Source organism: Halichoerus grypus, chromosome 1 (genome assembly GCF_964656455.1).
Source record: "Halichoerus grypus chromosome 1, mHalGry1.hap1.1, whole genome shotgun sequence".
NCBI lineage: Eukaryota > Metazoa > Chordata > Mammalia > Carnivora > Phocidae > Halichoerus > Halichoerus grypus.
In genome coordinates this window covers 78,783,526-78,800,278 of record NC_135712.1, presented here as the reverse complement: position 1 = coordinate 78,800,278, position 16,753 = coordinate 78,783,526, and the positions used below count along the sequence as shown (strand labels likewise).

Here is a 16,753-nt window from a genome sequence, read left to right as displayed (position 1 = left end):
ACCTGTTTTTCAGGAGGCCAGCTGGGATCAGAAAGGTATGATTTTAACTGGGGGTAAGTTTCGGGCCATACAAACCAGAATTCCTTGCCCAGGGTCTCCAGAGACCCACCAGGCGCTTGGAGTATTTCAAAAAGCCAGAGAGCAGAAGCACATTTATTTTAAAAAAAAAAGAAACACAACAAAAAAACCCCTGTACAGACCAAGGAAATTATCCAGTTTCTTTTACCATGTTGGAATTTTACCAGCTGATTGTGATAACAATGACAGTCTCACGCTGATCAGAATCTCTTATTGGCAGCAGTATCTCTGTTCATTTGATAACAAATAAGAACTCAAATTCTTAATTAAATTTGGCTGATAGCATCTTTTAAAACCTGGCAATCATAGCAGGAGGAAACAAATACAAGACAATACAAATACAAATGTGTGGAAGAATTCAGGAACCTCTGGCTTTGACTACATTAAGGGGAGCTCCTGTTACTTCCCTGTGCTAGGGAAGTGCTGACGTGAGGAGAGATCTGTGTGGATAATGGAAGAATCTATTGCTGAGAATTCTGCTGATGTTCCTAGATAGTAGAAATAAAAATTCAGGAAGTCTCTACTAAGAAGCTCTGTTGGGGTAATGCTAGCTGCACTTGGTATTTTTGCTCACTTTTTATAGTCCACTGGTCTCACCGAGATGCAGGGTGTGTATGTGCGTGCATGTGCACTTCCTGGAAAATGTAATCCCTGGCTGGGCCGCCACTTTCAGCCACAACTCTGTAATGGCAGAACGGTCACAGTTTTGGTGGGGCAGCCAGCCATCCTTGACATGAGAAACAGGAAGGGGAATCATTATGAGATTAAGTGGCAGCCCAGCCAGCACAAGTTAAGAAAGGGGAGCCCATCAAGGTGAAGGCTTCTGGAAGCCAGGACAAGTGGACTGCTTCTCAGAGGCATTGTGGTTCACTAAGGTACCCTCTGGGGGCAGTAGGGATTCAGGGTCTCTAGGGACAGAAAATTTAGGTTCTAAGGTACAGAGGAGGATGAGGTTTGCACACTGAGGGGCTAAGGAGATGGTGATCAGGGCAGAGTAAAGATGTGTTGCCAGAAGGTCCAAGATGGTGACCAGCCATGGCAGTTGAAAGCAGCCAGGCTCTTAGGAGCCCTTTGAAGGGCCCTGAGTAGAGAGATGTATGTTGGATCGCACGAGCAGTTTGGGGGGTTAGAATCATCTAGTTTGACCATTGGCAATGATATCTTGAGCAAATGGCTTAAACTCTTGGAGCTTCCTTTTTGTTTATAAAAGAGGATTCGTAATAGCCCACCCCATGGGGTGCTGGTAAGGATTCAGTTTGGTAACATTTCTAAATTGCTAGCACCCAGGAAGGAGCTTAGTAGATGGCTCATGGCCTTTTCCACCTGGATTGTTGCAATTACCTTTTGAAAAGTCTTCGGTTTTTTTTTTGTTTTTTTTTTTTACTTCCTGCCCCCTGCTATGTACAGCTCTTGATTCTCGGCACAGTAGCCAGAATGATCCCTTTCAAACCTAAGTCAGCCAAGCCTTCTTCGGGGTGAAAGCTAGACTCCTACACCAGCCAAAGGCCCTACGTGATCTGGCTCCCAACGCTTCTTGGCCTCATCGTCTGCTACCCTTCTCTTCACCTGCTCTGTTCCTGGCCTCCATGCTGTTCTTGAAACAGGTCAGGACAGCCCCTGCCCAGGGATTTTGCTGTTCCATCCACCTGGAATCGCCTTCTTTCAGAAATCTGCATGACCCCTCTTGCACCTCCCTCTAGTCTTTGCTCAAATGCCTTTTTCTCAGTGGAGCTTTCGGACCATCCAATTTAACACTGATCTGCTCCCTGCCCTCATACACCCTGCTGTCCCTATTCCATCTTCCCTGCTTTAATTTTCCGCATGGCAGTTATCCACTTGCAAAGCATCACATACATATTTATTTTGTTTTACTCTTCCACTGTTGCCCTCACTGGAAGGCAAGTTCTGGGGGGGTGTGGGATTTCTGGCTGATTTCTGCATGGCCGTATCTCCAGTTGGATCGCAGTAGGCAATAAGCATTGGAAGCATGAATGAGCCTCTCTCTCTAAGTATTTGTGCGTGTTGTTCTCACGGACTCTGGGACTGCTGCAAAGTGGAGGAGCTCAGGCCTCTCTGCTCATGTCCCTTACCCTGAACTCCCCTAGACAACCAGGACTTAGTCCCTCCTACATATAAAAAACTTGGGAGAACCATTAAACTTGAAACCACGGAATCTCAACAAGCCTTGAAATCTAACACTCCGTTTACAGGAAACACAGAGCAGAGAGGAGTAAGTTAAACAATACCATAAGGAGGTCCTCCACCAGATTCAGTACTAGGCACATTCCATGGGTCAGACGACTTCGTTTCTTCCACAAATATATGTCCTAAAAAAAGGAAAATAAGGGTGTGGGGAACTACTATAAATTAAAAGAGAGTTGAGAGTGGTATATCATCCACACAAAATGTTTGGATCCTCATTTAAGGAATTTAGTGTAAATTTTGGGAGAACTGGTAAAAATTGGAATGTGGATTGGGTATTAATGGCACTGTGGTTCTATATATATCCTCATGTATTTTTTAGCAGAACCCAGGGTGTGTGTGGCATATTATAGAGAATTAAGCTCCATAGAAAATTATTTGAGGGCCTCTGGTCCCACGTCTCCCAAGGATGGCACATAGCTAATACCATCCTGGATGCCATCGAGGTAAGTTCATTTATGACATAAATGGATGTCGTAGGACATTAGGCCTTCATTTTCTCATGGAACGCCAATGGAGAAGAGCTGGTGATGGAGACGGATTCGAGGGCTGACATTTGCTTTTTTTAATTACACCAGAGAAGGAAGAGGGGGAGGGGAACACATCAAGTTGGCAAGTTGTTGGTACTCTTTGGAGCTGGGTTCTGAAATCAAGTTCATTGTGTTACTCCCTATACCTATTTGTATGTGTAAAAACTGCTATCATATAAACATCATTCTTTTTTAAATATTAAGAGGAGGTGAAACAGTCCCACTTCCTGAGGAGGAGGGAGGCCCATTTTCTGTTCTCTCAGCTTCTCTGTTGGGTGTGGGCTGAAAGAAAAAGGGGTGGGCCTGTTGCTTGCGAGGCGTGCAGTGCTTGTTCAACCCTCCTTTTAGGCTCTTCTGCTCTTCTTTCTTGGCTCAACTCTGACTGGTGGAGTGGAGTGCACAGTGATTCACGGTGTGGTAAGACTGCAAGATACCGGCTGGGGCTGGGGCTCTGAGCGCTTGTACTGGGCAGTGGGCATCATCCAGAGAGGAAGCTGTTGGGGTGCGAAGTGCCTCCTTTCAGTCAGATACCTGTCAAATGGGAAGGCAAATATTTGTACAAATATACAACCGTGGAAGGCATGAGGTTGAAGACAGTAGCAAATGGCCTGTGCTTTCCCTTTGCCGTGGCTCTGTTCGTCCTGAGTTCAGAGCTCTCCTTACCCATCCGGAGTGGCTGGCTCTGGTCAGAAACCACAGAGCAGCTGCACCATCTGTGGTGGGGACTCAGTACCCGCCCCGAGTTCTGTTCTCATGCTTTTCGAAAACCTCAGGGAAATGTACTCAGGCCTTCCTTCTCCATCAGTGCCTGCCTGGCTGGGAAAAGATCTAATCTCTGTTAAGAGACAGTTTTTGCAGCCTGGGTCTGGAACGGTTGGGGCAAGCAGGAATGAAAGCCCCTTTATCTTCAGGGCTTTGATCTGGGCAGGATTTCCCTCTCCCCCACCATTAGCTCGGAGGCTGGGCTTGCCCTCAGGTAAACACTGGCAAACACAGCTACCCAGACACTGTGAAATCTCTCCTGGCTTCCTTTCACTCTCTCTGCAGATTGATTAACTACAAGTTGGTTTCCTGTTGCTTACCATGTTTCTAACTTGAACAAAATTGTGGCTTGTCAGAAATATTTTGACGTAACTGTTAATGTTTCGACCTATGCTGGCTCCCGCTGAGAGAACTCAGGAGCTAAGGGCTGGGAGTGAGTCAGCAGCCGGATCACCTCTCTGGGGACTGTGGAAGTGGCTGATAGCAGAATCTGCCTCAGGCACTCATTGCTGCAGGAATTAAACGAGCTTTGCCAAATTACAGGAGCTTTACCATACGGAAAGCACTTAGCACATGGTAAAAGCTCACTAATTATTAGCTGCAACAAAGTGATAAAGTCTATCATTAAATTGTCACCACAACCCTGCAGGGGCAAATTTTAAAGTAGTAGTATCCATCCTTTACAGATGAAGGCACCAGGCTTATAGAAGTTGACGAACTGGCCTATCCTCCTCTAATGGACAGATAGAAAAGCCAGAATTTGAATCTGGGGTTTTGAGATGACAGAGCGTGAACTCTTTCTCCAAAGCCAGGGCTTCGCAAACTGCCCGTGAAGAATCAGGTTTTCCCCCCACAACCTGTCACACATCAGTAGTCTCTAAAATACAATGAAAAGGATTTATTGGAATAGTGAAATGAAGGACATTTAAAATACAAGCCTTATTTTTAAAGTGATTGTTAGATTCAATAGGCATAAAATTACTCTTTCAAAGTAGTATAAAAGAGGATTACATTTGATATCTGTCCTCTTCTCATCCTGGATCCTGAGAAAGCTTTCTCAAACTAGCCCCAACTGCAGATCTCGTTTTGAGGAATGGTGCCCCCTGTTTCCCAGAGCGTGGTGTGCAGGGGGGACCACTTACATCAGCGTCACTTGGGTGCTTGCTAAATGCCCATCTCTGAGCCCCGTCCCAGACTGCTTGGGTCAGAACGACTGAGGGAGAATTCAGGAATCTGCAGTTCAACAAGTCACTCGATAATCGCGATGTACTCACAGTCTGACCACCAACGCTCTGTGCAATGCTGCTTCTGCTCACGGATAATAGATGTTAGAGAGATGGTCAAGTGAGTGCAGTGTTTTAGTCTACACCCCCATTCCCAGCCGGCTTTTTTTGTTGTTGCTGTTTTTAAATTCTTTTTTTTTTTTTTAAAGATTTTATTTATTTGAGAGGGAGATACAGCGAGAGAAGGAACACAAGCGGGGGAGTGGGAGAGGGAGAAGCTGGCTTCCCGCTGAGCAGGGAGCCTGATGCGGGGCTCGATCCCAGGACCCTGGGATCATGACCTGAGCCAAAGGCAGATGCTTAATGACTGAGCCACCCAGGCGCCCTGTTTTTAAATTCTTAAGAAGGTTCTTTCCATAGAAACTCATGGACAGAACCTGCTTTCTCAACTCATTTCAGTACCTGTCGGCAAACATGTACTGAGTGCAAACGACAGGCTGGGTGGAGGGAAGCAGGCCACAGGGTGCTCACAACCAGTAAACGAGTGTCAATAGAACAGAGGATAGAATCTAGGGTCACTTCAGTGTACAGAGATGGGGGAGATGAGGAGGAATGAGCAATGGAGACTACTGAGGGATGACCAGTAAGGTGGAGAAAAACCAGGAGCGTGAGTGTGGGTTTTGGAAGCCAGAAGGAGGAAATGACCAACTTGGTAAAATACTGCTGATGAGCTGAACAAGGTGAAGACCGAGAACTGACCATTTATTTAGCAACACGGGAGTCATGAAGGTCTTTGGTGACCATGGACAAGAGCAGTTTCCTAGAGATGGGGGAGGCTTGTTGGGGTGCATTCAAGTGCGAATGGGAAGAGGGAAATCAGAAATACTGACTGCACACAGTTCTTTCAAGGAGTTTTACTGCAAAGGAAAGAAAGCAGGAGCTGGGAGGTAAGATGAGGTCAAGAAGTTGCGCAGGAGGGACAGGGAAATGAAAGTTATTTAGAACTCGTGCCATGGCTAAATCTGTGACTGTTGTAAAGTCCTATATCTTTTGCAGCAAATTCCTTCAGCAAAACAGAAAAATTGTCTCCTATACTTTCTTTTCAAGCTCTTTCAAACTCTGCCCACTCCCAAATGATATTGTCCAAAAAGAGTCTGCAAATCACTCTTTATTCCTTACATAGCTTAATTTGAACATGTTTTTTTATATGACATTGCATTTTTTCATATTTGCTTCATCTGTGTTTTGGCCAAAGTGTTCTAAAGTAGATTTCATCTCTAACTACTTCACCTGCATGGGACTTAAAAAAAAAAACCCAAAAACCAACATAACCAGATTATGTAATCATAATAAAATAAGACTTATTGTTATACCTAACAAAATTAATAATGATTTCTTAGTATCATATAATACCAAATCTATATGCAAATATCCCCATTTATCCCCAGTGGTGTTTTGTTCAAATCAAGGTTCAAGCAAAGTCCGCACATTGCATGTGATATTTTTGTCTTTGAAGCCATTTGTTTTTCCTGCCCATTGACCTGTTGATGAAACTAGATCAGTTGTTCTGTAGAACACCCTGCTTTCTGGATTTGTCTCATAACTTCTCTGTGGTGTCCTGTAACTTGTTCTTCTTTCTCCTGTGTTTTCTAAAAACTGGGATTACACGTAAAGGCTTGATTATATACAGATTAAACATTTCAGGTGAGACTTTTTCAGAGGTGGTGCTGTATGCTTCATGTCGCTGCACATCAGAAGGCACTGGTTAGGCGTCCCACGCTTAGTGATGCTAAGACTGATCAGGGTCAGGTGGTGGCTGCCTTAAGAGAGGTGTTGTGTGTGTGTGTGTGTGTGTGTGTGTGTGTATGTGTTTAAGATAGGAGAAACAATAGCATGTCTGTGTGCTGATAAGCATGATCTTTGAAAGAGGGCTACATATGATGCAGAAGAAAAAGGGGAGATTTTGTAGAAGAATATCCTTAAGTAGATAAGAGTATACAGGACCTAGTGGAACAAATGTTGGGTATTCCAAGTGTTGGGTGCAGCCAATTCATCCGTAGCAACAAGAGGTCATTTGGGCATGAATGCAAGTATGATGAGTAGCTGTGGTACAAAGGTATGTTGTGTGTGTGGTAATTCTATTCTGATAGCTTCCTTTTTCCGTATGAATAAGTAGCAAGTTCATCGAGGGAAGGGGAAGATGAGGGGACTTTTCATGGGGAGAAAGTCAGATAGTCCTCTAGGAAACTGGCAGGTGAATTGACCAGAAAAGTAACATGTGATTGCTAGGAAGCATGAAGGAGCTACTTGCAGTTAGTGATCATGAACTTGAAGTGAAATCAGTAAGTATTATTTTGTGATTTTCTTTAGCCATGCAGCTGCATACTTGCAGGTGTAGAGGAGGACAGAGAGTTGGATTTAACCAGGATTAGGGTTTATCCAACATTGTGTGATGAGAGAGGCCAACTGAATGACCGACCATGGAGTTGAAGCTGGGTAGGAAGGGAAGTGAGGACATGAAGGAAGTGGGAGACAGTGAGAAGGTGGTAGGAGTAACCACAGGAAGATAGCTGGAGGTCAATACTAGTTGGGCTAAACTACAAAGATAGGAGCGGTGATTGAGGGTGGTGGTGCCTGAAATCAAGACTTTGGAGTAATTTTTTGAAAATGATAAGATCAGAGATATGACGTTGGGGGTGAGTGGCTAAAGTCGCCATCTTTGGAGTAGAGGAGAACAAAGAACTGAGAGACCAGGGGACTAGAATGGTTCTGAATGTGGACGTTGATATCCCCAAGAGGCAGGGCAGAAATAGTGTGGGGAGGATTATAGTGAGCCAGGTGTGAAGATATTCAAGGAATGAAGAGGAGTGTCCTGGTGGAGGGGAAATGACTTCACCAAGGCGGGTAGCAGGCGGCATGGTTTGCATGGGACTGTGTGAGGGTGAAATGAGTTGGTGCATGTGAAGTTCTCAGTACTGAGCACAGGCTCTGCGTGTCTCAGTGCTTAACCTACTGGATTTATTTTTACAGGGCGGGGGGGGGGATTTCTCTTCATTTTAAGACCTTCTAAGGGGCAGAGCTGTTCACATAGCTCTGTGTGCCCCCAGGAGATGATGAATTCCGTGTCACTCAGTGTACCCAATAGACAAAATGAACATCTGCAGCGACAGGGCTGCCAAGGGGATTCTAGCAACCAAAGGTGATGGGTGTGTGAGTGAGTGTGGGTGTAGCAGTTGAAGGACATGGCGGGTGGGGAAGGGTGGTATCAGAGCCAGGTTCATTCTGTCATTCAGACGTGACCGAGCACATCCCTTTTCTGGCTCAGAACCTGGCTAGATGTAGAACGGCCAGAAATAAACCTGAAAGGAACCATCAGTCTGGGTGGGATATCCCATCTGCAAGCCGATAAATGTCACATAGTGTCCTGAGAGCCAGAACGGGCACACTGGGGTCGCGTCGACCTCCGTGGAGTCAAGAAAGTGTTCAGAGCGCAGGGGCACTTAAGCTGGTGCCAGGGACGGTGCGGGTGCTGAGTGCGTGTGACCCCATGTGAACAGGGTAGGAAAGAACATTTCGTCGGGAGGAACTTTCCTTGCAGGGCAGCAAAAGACGAAAGAGCACAGGGCATTTGGAGTGCCATAATTGAGTTAACGCTGAGAAAATCACTCCTCTTGCCTATTTTAGTTTCCCTATTTGTAATTTGGGAGAGCAACGGTACACACAGGGTAGGGCCTGGTGAGAAGCAAATGAAATGATGCATAACATTTTTGTCACAAGCCCTATTGTGATCCCTTTGGGTGTATTACCTTACTTGATTATTTAAACACTCCTCCGAGATCAGCTCTTTTATTATTATTCCCATTTTACAGATAAAGAAGCTGAGTCTTAGAGGGTTGAGTAGCTTGCGGGAGGTCATGTAACTGGTGAGAGACAGCTTGGACTCTTGCCCCGATCTGTCTAATCCCAGAGCTCTGACCCTCAACCCTGAAGCTAGTCAGTGCTGAGCACATTAGCTAGCGCTAAATAAACGGTAGCTGTTATGGTCACGATTGCTAAAGTTTCTCACCCGGAGGACTGAGGACTCTGTTATAACTTCTGCAGCGGGTTGAAGTTCACCAGGCTGCAATCTCATGAGCAGCAGTGACTGTTTCTGGAAGACTCTCATCACCTACCATAGATCTACATCAACAGTTGCGCCACTTTGTTTCAGCTAGTTGGTTTTTAGAAATCAAGAGCAGGGAGTGGTTGCTATGTCCTAGGAGGGCAAGTTGTTCTGAGCAGATGTGATTGGTAGGGGGAGGAAGATCTGCGTTAGCTGCACTCCTCTGCTCTCTGGGCACTGAACTCAAACCAAAGTCGCACGCCCCGGCAGCTTACTTACTGGGGGGATGGCAGCGAACCAGCATAAGCAAGAGGCGTCACCTAAAGAGCAGCGGGCTGCCCGTGGTGTTCCTCATGAGGGTGCCAAGAAAGAACCTTTTCCATCAGTGATGCCTGAGGAAAGCACAGACCTCTTAAGAGCTGGTGATCCTTCATTCACTCCACAAATAATTATTATCTGCCACGTGCCATATACTCCTCTAGGCCCTGCAGATAGTAGCGAAGAAGGCTGACAAGCTTTCCACGGAAGGAGTTTCCATTTTTAGTAGAGGAGGCAGACGGTAATCAAATAATAATATGAATGCCCGCATAATTGCAAACTCGTGCCACAAAAGCAACATCCATGACTGGGAAAGGGGTAGGGCTCTCAGAGAGATTTTCAGACTCTCCCAGAAGTCTGCCCGAGAGCTAGTGCTTTGAATGGATGAGGAGAGCCCTGAGTTTTTGACAAAGATCACCAGGACACCTCTCACTTTTGCCCCGTCAGACAGGCCCAGGGCCCGCCCACACCTGCCCACCTGTCAGTCTGAACCTCAGGCCTGCCGGGCGGGGGCCTCCCCCTCGGTCGTGGGAGGGAGCCAGCTGTGGCCACTGTGGCTGTCTCTGCGCTCTGTGAGTGCTGCATCTCTTAGGACAGGCTTGGAGACCAGCCCGACAGCGGGTATCGAGTTGACACACAAGGTATTTTCAGTATTGTCCCTAACAGTTTCGCCTTAATTACTCCACTGACATCAGGAGCACAATAAAGGAAGTCAGACTGAGAGATGAGAAGTCCTCTCTCAGCTTGTTCCTCAACTGTTTTCAGGTCTCAATCACGTACATTTTTTCTAGATATTTGGATTTGAGTAACTTTTCATCACAATGATGTATGCACAGATAACGTTCTCTGTTTCATTTTTGTTTTAATATTTGAAGAATTTTCCCCCCGATTGCTACATAAATTCACACACAATTATTTATATATATTATATGTTATTACCTTATATATTTTAAATTAATTAATATTGTTATATATGTGTGTGTATGTGTGTATATATATATATATATATATATATATTCTTTCTATCAGGTGGATGTACCCTAGTTTAACTATTGCCCTTTTGCTGAAGCCTTAGTTGTTAGCCATAGATTTTCACCATTAGAAATCTCCCAACTGAAAACTATTTTTCTTCTTGCATGTACATATTGCTTTATAAAACTCATTCTTTATCCCACTGATCCTCTTCCAAACCTCACCACACCTGTGAAAGGTCAGGAGTCCTTTATGTGCAAAGACGCCAAAATATGTCCTCTTGTTCTCCTTTCACTTATTTATTGTCTTATTTCCTGCAAGTCAAAAGCTCTTAATTCTATGACCTGGTTACTTTCTAGAAAGGTTAAGTTAATTTCTACTTGCTCCCTCAAAATATACCAATTGTATTATAACCGGGGCAGTAATGAGTATTATCATTTTGAAAACTGCTGCCTCAGGTAAATTCTATAAACTGGCATCTTAACATGCCAGTTGTCCTATTTGGGCTTCTCTTAAGATTCACCATAATTTTATATGCCTGTTAATTATGTTTTCAATTTTGTGATTTGTCCATTCACGAGGAGGGCTTGTTTATTTTGAGAAGCTTTGACTCTCTTTACCCTTTGTGCAGCTGGACTCTTTTTGTCCTTTTAATTACAGCATTTTCTTGGAGACAAGTGGGAGTTTTCATGCAAGTGACTCTATCAAAGTTTTCTTTTACTATTTTTCTACATTCCGTCAGAAGAGCGGACAAACATAGAATTCTGTTTTCACGCTTTCTAAAATTATATTTTTATAATCTTTTTTCCAACACTAAGAGTAATGCATATACATTTTAGAAATTTTGGAATATACAAGAAACTGTAAAACATGAAAACATTCATTATTTTACCATCCAGGCTTACCTTATTTTGTTTTGTTTCTAGTCCTTTCTCTTTTTTACATGTACATTGAAGAAAAAAATTTTTGGATTTGATTAGAGTATTATTTACAACTATATACAACTTTTGCAACTTATTTTTTTCCAGTTAGCATTATACTGATTGAAATTTCACATATCATAAAGTGTTCTTTGATAATAAATAATCGTCTAGAGTGTATTCAGGGATGATCTGAATCTTCTCTCCCCAAATTACTATTTGTGTGACCAGCGACTGAACGATCCTTTCTTCCTAGATTGGTCTGTGGTGACTGCTTTATCCTTCTAGCATGTTCTTATCTAGTATCAGGCTATTTCTATGCCTTCTCTGCTATTCACGACCCTGAGCACAGCACCTATAATGGGCTCTTGTCTCTGTGTTTCTTTTTCTGAGCTCTCCAGGCTTCCTGGATTGAGCTGTAGTGGAAGCCAGGAAACTTGCAGAGGGGCCTGTCTACCTTGTTAATCTTTAACCCTGCCCCTGCTGGAAACCAGCTCTTACCTCCTCTTTGTTTTTTTTTGTTTTTGTTTTTTTGGCCTTTGCAGATGTTTTTTGATCATCCAGAGAAAAATGAGCCTTGGCCTCCAGACCCAATAAAGCAAACATTCCTCCCATGGAGAATAGCACTGGTTCCTAAGGACCTGAAGGGCCTGCAGCCCCAGGGGGATTAGCCAAAAGCAGGTAAGGAACACCTGGAGGCATGGGCTATGGGGGCAGCGAAAGGGTACATTCCTAATTAAAAAATGGGGTGGTAGAGTGTGCTGGCCAGGAGTCACAGAGTCTCGAGGTCTGACTACAGTTTTGCTGTTGTCTTCACGTATTTGTTTAGTTCTGATTCAGTGGGGGGTGGGGGATAGGCGATTTGCCTGGGTCTATAAACAGTAAGTGTCAGATTTGAAGTTATTCTGTGATTCAGTCCACCCTTTTTGAACACCTACTTTGTTCCAAGCCCTGCCTTTGGTACTGGGCATGTAGTGATGAGTAAACCAGGGCAGGAACCTTACTTTGAGATTTTCTTTCTGTTGCTTCAGGGTTGCCTTGTTCTTTATAGGTGACAATGTGGGTGGTACTGGATTCTTCTAGAAGACCGGTGGGGGTAGTAAGGATTTATTGATATAGTAGCATCAGTTCAGTAATGCTTTATTGAAAACCCAGTCAATTTCGGGGACTGTGCCGGATGCTGGGGTTTCAGGCATGAGCCAGGAGGAGTTCCCCTCTAGCAGGGTCAGCAGGAAAAGCGAGCATTGCTAAACATTAGAAATGAAGGGGGAGTGGGTGCTCCATGGGAGGCCGGAAGCAGAAGGTTAACCCTGTCTGGTTGCCAGGCAAGTGGACAAGGGAGAGACGACAGCAGTGCAAAGGCCCAGAGGCTAAGACATCTGGAAAATCCAAAGCTTGATATGTTTTCCCAAAGAATTAGGGGAGAAAAATTTACTACTCCTTTCCTTCCGTTTGGGCTGCTTAGAGGGAACCTCCTCAGTCCCTGTCTCTTTAGAGAAGTTGGAGAGGGGATAAAGGGTCTTGGAGCTCTCTGTTGTCTATGAGCAGAAGCTCCAGCCAGAGAGTAGACTTGGAGCCTCAACAGAGGGTGGTGTCAGGACACCTGGGGAGCCCCAAGGTGAGCTTTCAGATGAGTGTGTCCCAGGGCCATGACCTTGAAGGCTAAGGCTGTCTTAAAGTGGCAGGACTCTTGTGCAGGGCTCTTTGGAGGAGCTCGTCTTTTCTGGGACCCTCAACCTTGGAGTATAGGTGCTGGCAGGAAGGTGACCACCATCCCCTTCCGAGCCTTAACAGTGAATCGGGTCCCGCCTCCTTACCTCCTGTCTCATTTCACACATACACAAGAAAAGTTAAGTCCCAACTCTTAACTGCACCACTTCCAAATCACTCGTGCAACTTTGGAGATCAAATAAATAGGTAATAAATCGATAGATATAAAACCTCAGTTTTTTCAACTATAAATGGAGCCAATACAATTTGCTCTGCTTACGTGACAGGGTTATTCTGGGTCTCGTAAGGCTGTTACTGTGAAGGGGCCGCCTGAGGGGAAAACAGTGCCCGAGGGTGAGGGCTGGGGCATGCCCATGGCCCAGGGGGTTTTTCTGGGATTGCCTGGCTGATTGACTTGTTCCTGCAGAGCCCCTAATTTCTGAGTCCTGTTTGGTCAATGCTGACTTTTCACTGTCTTTTAATACAGATGCCTTTTAGTGCAAAGACCATGAACTTTTAGAGTCAGACAGACCTAGGTTGGAATCCGGTTCTGGCACTGACCACCTGTTGACCTTGGAAAAGCCCTGTAACTCTGCTAAGCCTCAGTGTTTTCATTTTCTCCAGTGGGGCTGTGGATACTATGCCATAGTGTTGCAGTGAATACGAAATCCGACATTGCAGCTAAAGTGCCTACCATCTTGTAGGCACTTCTTAAATGCTCCATTCCCTTCTTCTTGAGTTCTTTAGCTCTCATAGCCATGGGATCAGTTTTCTGACCTGCCACAAAACCCCCTCCCCCATTTCACGACCACACATTTGAATTTTTCTCCCTCTGTGTACATTCTGTCACTTCCCACACTTCCACAGCTCAAGGCAAGCGCCCATTCTCCCCAGAGCCACCCGTTCCTGAATCCGGGGTGGTGAGAAGCACGATTTGGTCTGCCCATAGATTCCAGGAATGGTCTGGATGTCACTTACATTAAAGAGTCTCAGATGAGGACGTGAGCTCGGGTTGAGGAGTCATGGCCAGTGTTCCACTCTGCCATCTCTCCCTGTCCCGCACTGCCTCCACATGACCTCCAGCCAAAGGGGCTACTCTCTGGTCTCTGTTCAGAACACTTCCTGTGCCTTTGCAATGACTTAGTTCAAATACCATTTCTGCTGGTCATCCCAGAACTCCATGAGTGAGAGAGAGATTATTCTACAGAAAACCTAGGTAGAGACAGGTTTAGTGACTTGTCCAAAGTCACCAAGAATGGGGGGGGAACCCAGGTTTTGTGAATACCTAGTCCAGTACTTTTACCCCTTGTCCCGGATATCCTTAGCACTGGGCTCCATAGGAAGGAACTATGGATCCCTAGTGGGTTAGCAAAACCCCAGGGGTGATTGCTTAGACTCACTACGGTAAATAAACCCAGTTATTTAAGAAAGAATTTAATGTTTTCCAGAAGATACAGACATTGTTTGAGTTCAAAGTACTTCCATCTTCCATTCAGTTACGCAATAAATTCTGAGAAAACAAAGTAGGGCTTTACCCAGATATAAAGGGGACTATGAGGCTCTATTTTTGTAATAAAATCCATTTGCCAGAACGTTCAGCAGTTCTGTGAATGCTTATGCTGAAAAGGACATGGATTATGGAATCAAGTGCTCTTGGATTTGAACTTTAGTGCTACCGTTTACTCAGTTTTGTGATCCTAGGCACTTCTCTTAACCTCTCAGAGCCTTAGGCTGCTAATCTACAGATACGGAGATTATAACACCTTCCTGGCTAGTGATGGTCAGACCTCTCTGCACAGCTCCGGGGATGCCCTTCCTACTAGACTCTCATGTACATACATGGTGCCGGCTGGAGCTGTACGTGGCGGGGCCCTGGTCTATGGAGAAATTAGGTGAAATAACATCTTACATACTTGATGCATCTTTGTTTTTATCTCCTTAATTTGTCACGTATCTGCTGTCTTACCAAGATTTCCTCTCCTCTACCACGAGATGAGGCAGCTTCCTGCCACTTGATAGTACTCTTGCAGGGCACTCTGTGAAGCCAGGTGTTATGCTGTAAGCTAACTACCGGTTTTCTTCTCAAGCAGGAGTCCAACATCACAGCCCTCAGAGAGATGCGCCACAGGTCTATGGCCCTGTCTGTGGACAGAGGTCTGGCAATTTTAAAAGGTTGCTGGGCCCCTTAGGATTTTAGGGAGTTTGGATTCTTGTGAGGTAGACCAATCATCCTGCTCTTCCTTTTTCCTCCTAGTTTTCTCCTAGTTTTTCAAGTATGCATGTGTTCATTGAACACACAGCATAAGGCCCCAGGAGTCCAGTGGTGTGTAAGCTGTGGTTCCTGACTTCACCAAGCTCAGGGTGCAGTCAGGGAGCTAGACCAAGACAACACAAAACTAAGAGTTAGGGTGTAAAAAGGAATGGCAGGAGAATACAGAAAGTGTTCATGGCTCGGAGAGGAAAAGGGGAGTGTCTGAGGACTGCTGTCTACATTCAAAGCCCAAACTGAGGCCGAATGTTTACTTCAAGTTGTTGCAGGCTGCAGGCCTGGTGGGAGGTAGACCAAAGGCTGGAAGTGAGTCTCCTCACTCTGAATCCATTGCCCAGCTCATCACTCCACCTCTTGCCTGTCACTACTTTTAGATTTTGTTCACATCGGGTTTTTTTTGTGTTTTGTTTTTTGGTTTTTGGTTTTTTTGCCTCATCCTACCTTTTCTAGGCTTGTTTTCTGCTCAGAACAGAGTGGCTGCCCTGAACACATCTTTCATTATGATTCACACCAACCTGAAGAAAAAGTTCAGCTGCTGCGTGCTGGCCTTTCTCCTGTTTGCAGTCATCTGTGTGTGGAAGGAGAAGAAGAAAGGGAGTTACTATGATTCCCTTAAGTTGGAAACCAAGGAATTCCAGCTGTTGAGAGGTCTGGAGAAACAGGCTGTGACTTCCAGCAGCACCCAGAATCTCCCCAGGGGCCGTCAGGCCCTCAGCAGTCCCCGGGGCCCAGCCAAGGCCAAGCCTGAGGTCTCCTTCCAGGTGTGGAACAAGGACAGCTCTTCCAAAAACCTCGTCCCCAGGCTGCAGAAGATCTGGAGGAATTATCTGAATATGAACAAGTACAAAGTGTCCTATAAGGGGCCAGGGCCCGGTGTCAAGTTCAGTGCAGAGGCCCTGCACTGCCACCTCCGGGACCATGTGAACGTCTCCATGGTAGAGGCCACAGATTTTCCCTTCAACACCTCTGAATGGGAGGGTTTCCTGCCCAAGGAAAACATCAGGACCAAGGCTGGGCCATGGGGCAGGTGTGCTGTTGTCTCATCAGCCGGATCGCTGAAGTCCTCCCAGCTGGGCCGAGAAATAGGTGGGTTCTGGGGTGTTAGGGCTGCTCCTCTGGGGCCGAGTGTGTGCTTGGGACTAGAAAGGAGCAGCCCAAGTAGGGCTTGTGACCTAGCACAGTGGGCCCACCGCAGAGTTTTGCAGCCTTCTCGCGTGACTGAGAGGTACCTCGGGGGCAGCCGAACGGGTGGGGATCCATCCAGGCTCCCGGCATCTTTATCAGTGAGAACAGCTTTGCTTTTCTCTGTTTTAAATAGTGCTGTTCTGGGGTGCCTGGGTGGCTCAGTTGGTTGGGCAACTGCCTTCAGCTCGGGTCGTGATCCCGGGGTTCTGGGATCGAGCCCCATATCGGGCTCCCTGCTCAGCGGGAAGCCTGCTTCTCCCTCTCCCCCCTGCTCGTGCTCTCTCTCTCTGTATCTCTGTGTCTCAAATGAATAAATAAAATCTTTGAAAAAGAATAGTGCTGTTCTACAGAAGATATTGTTGGAAAAGTGAGTTCTGCCGCTACCAATAGGCACCACACGGGAACTGACTTCTAAAAATAATAGAAGCACTGATTTCTCCTATCTCTTCTGGTCCTGAAATTCTGTAATTTTACTGGCTAGT

General features: G+C 45.6%; 1 protein-coding gene across 12 annotated transcripts in view; it reads left to right on the top strand.

Annotated features, from left to right (window-relative positions):
* Positions 1-16,753, top strand: part of ST6GAL1 (ST6 beta-galactoside alpha-2,6-sialyltransferase 1) — a 117,529-nt gene that overhangs the window by 73,100 nt on the left and 27,676 nt on the right. For 5 of the 12 annotated variants that reach the window (XM_036066693.2, XM_036066691.2, XM_078068164.1 and 2 more), the window contains 2 exons: positions 11,653-11,788; positions 15,537-16,172. The exons of 3 other annotated variants lie outside the window; for them this stretch is intronic. In XM_036066693.2, coding sequence (XP_035922586.2) covers positions 15,587-16,172 — 586 coding nt within the window. In that variant the 5' untranslated portion in view covers positions 11,653-11,788; positions 15,537-15,586. Of the gene's footprint in view, positions 1-856; positions 954-3,110; positions 3,228-11,652; positions 11,789-15,536; positions 16,173-16,753 lie in introns of those variants that run through there. 4 more of the 12 variants (XM_036066697.2, XM_078068163.1, XM_078068165.1 and 1 more) reach the window with 4 other exon arrangements.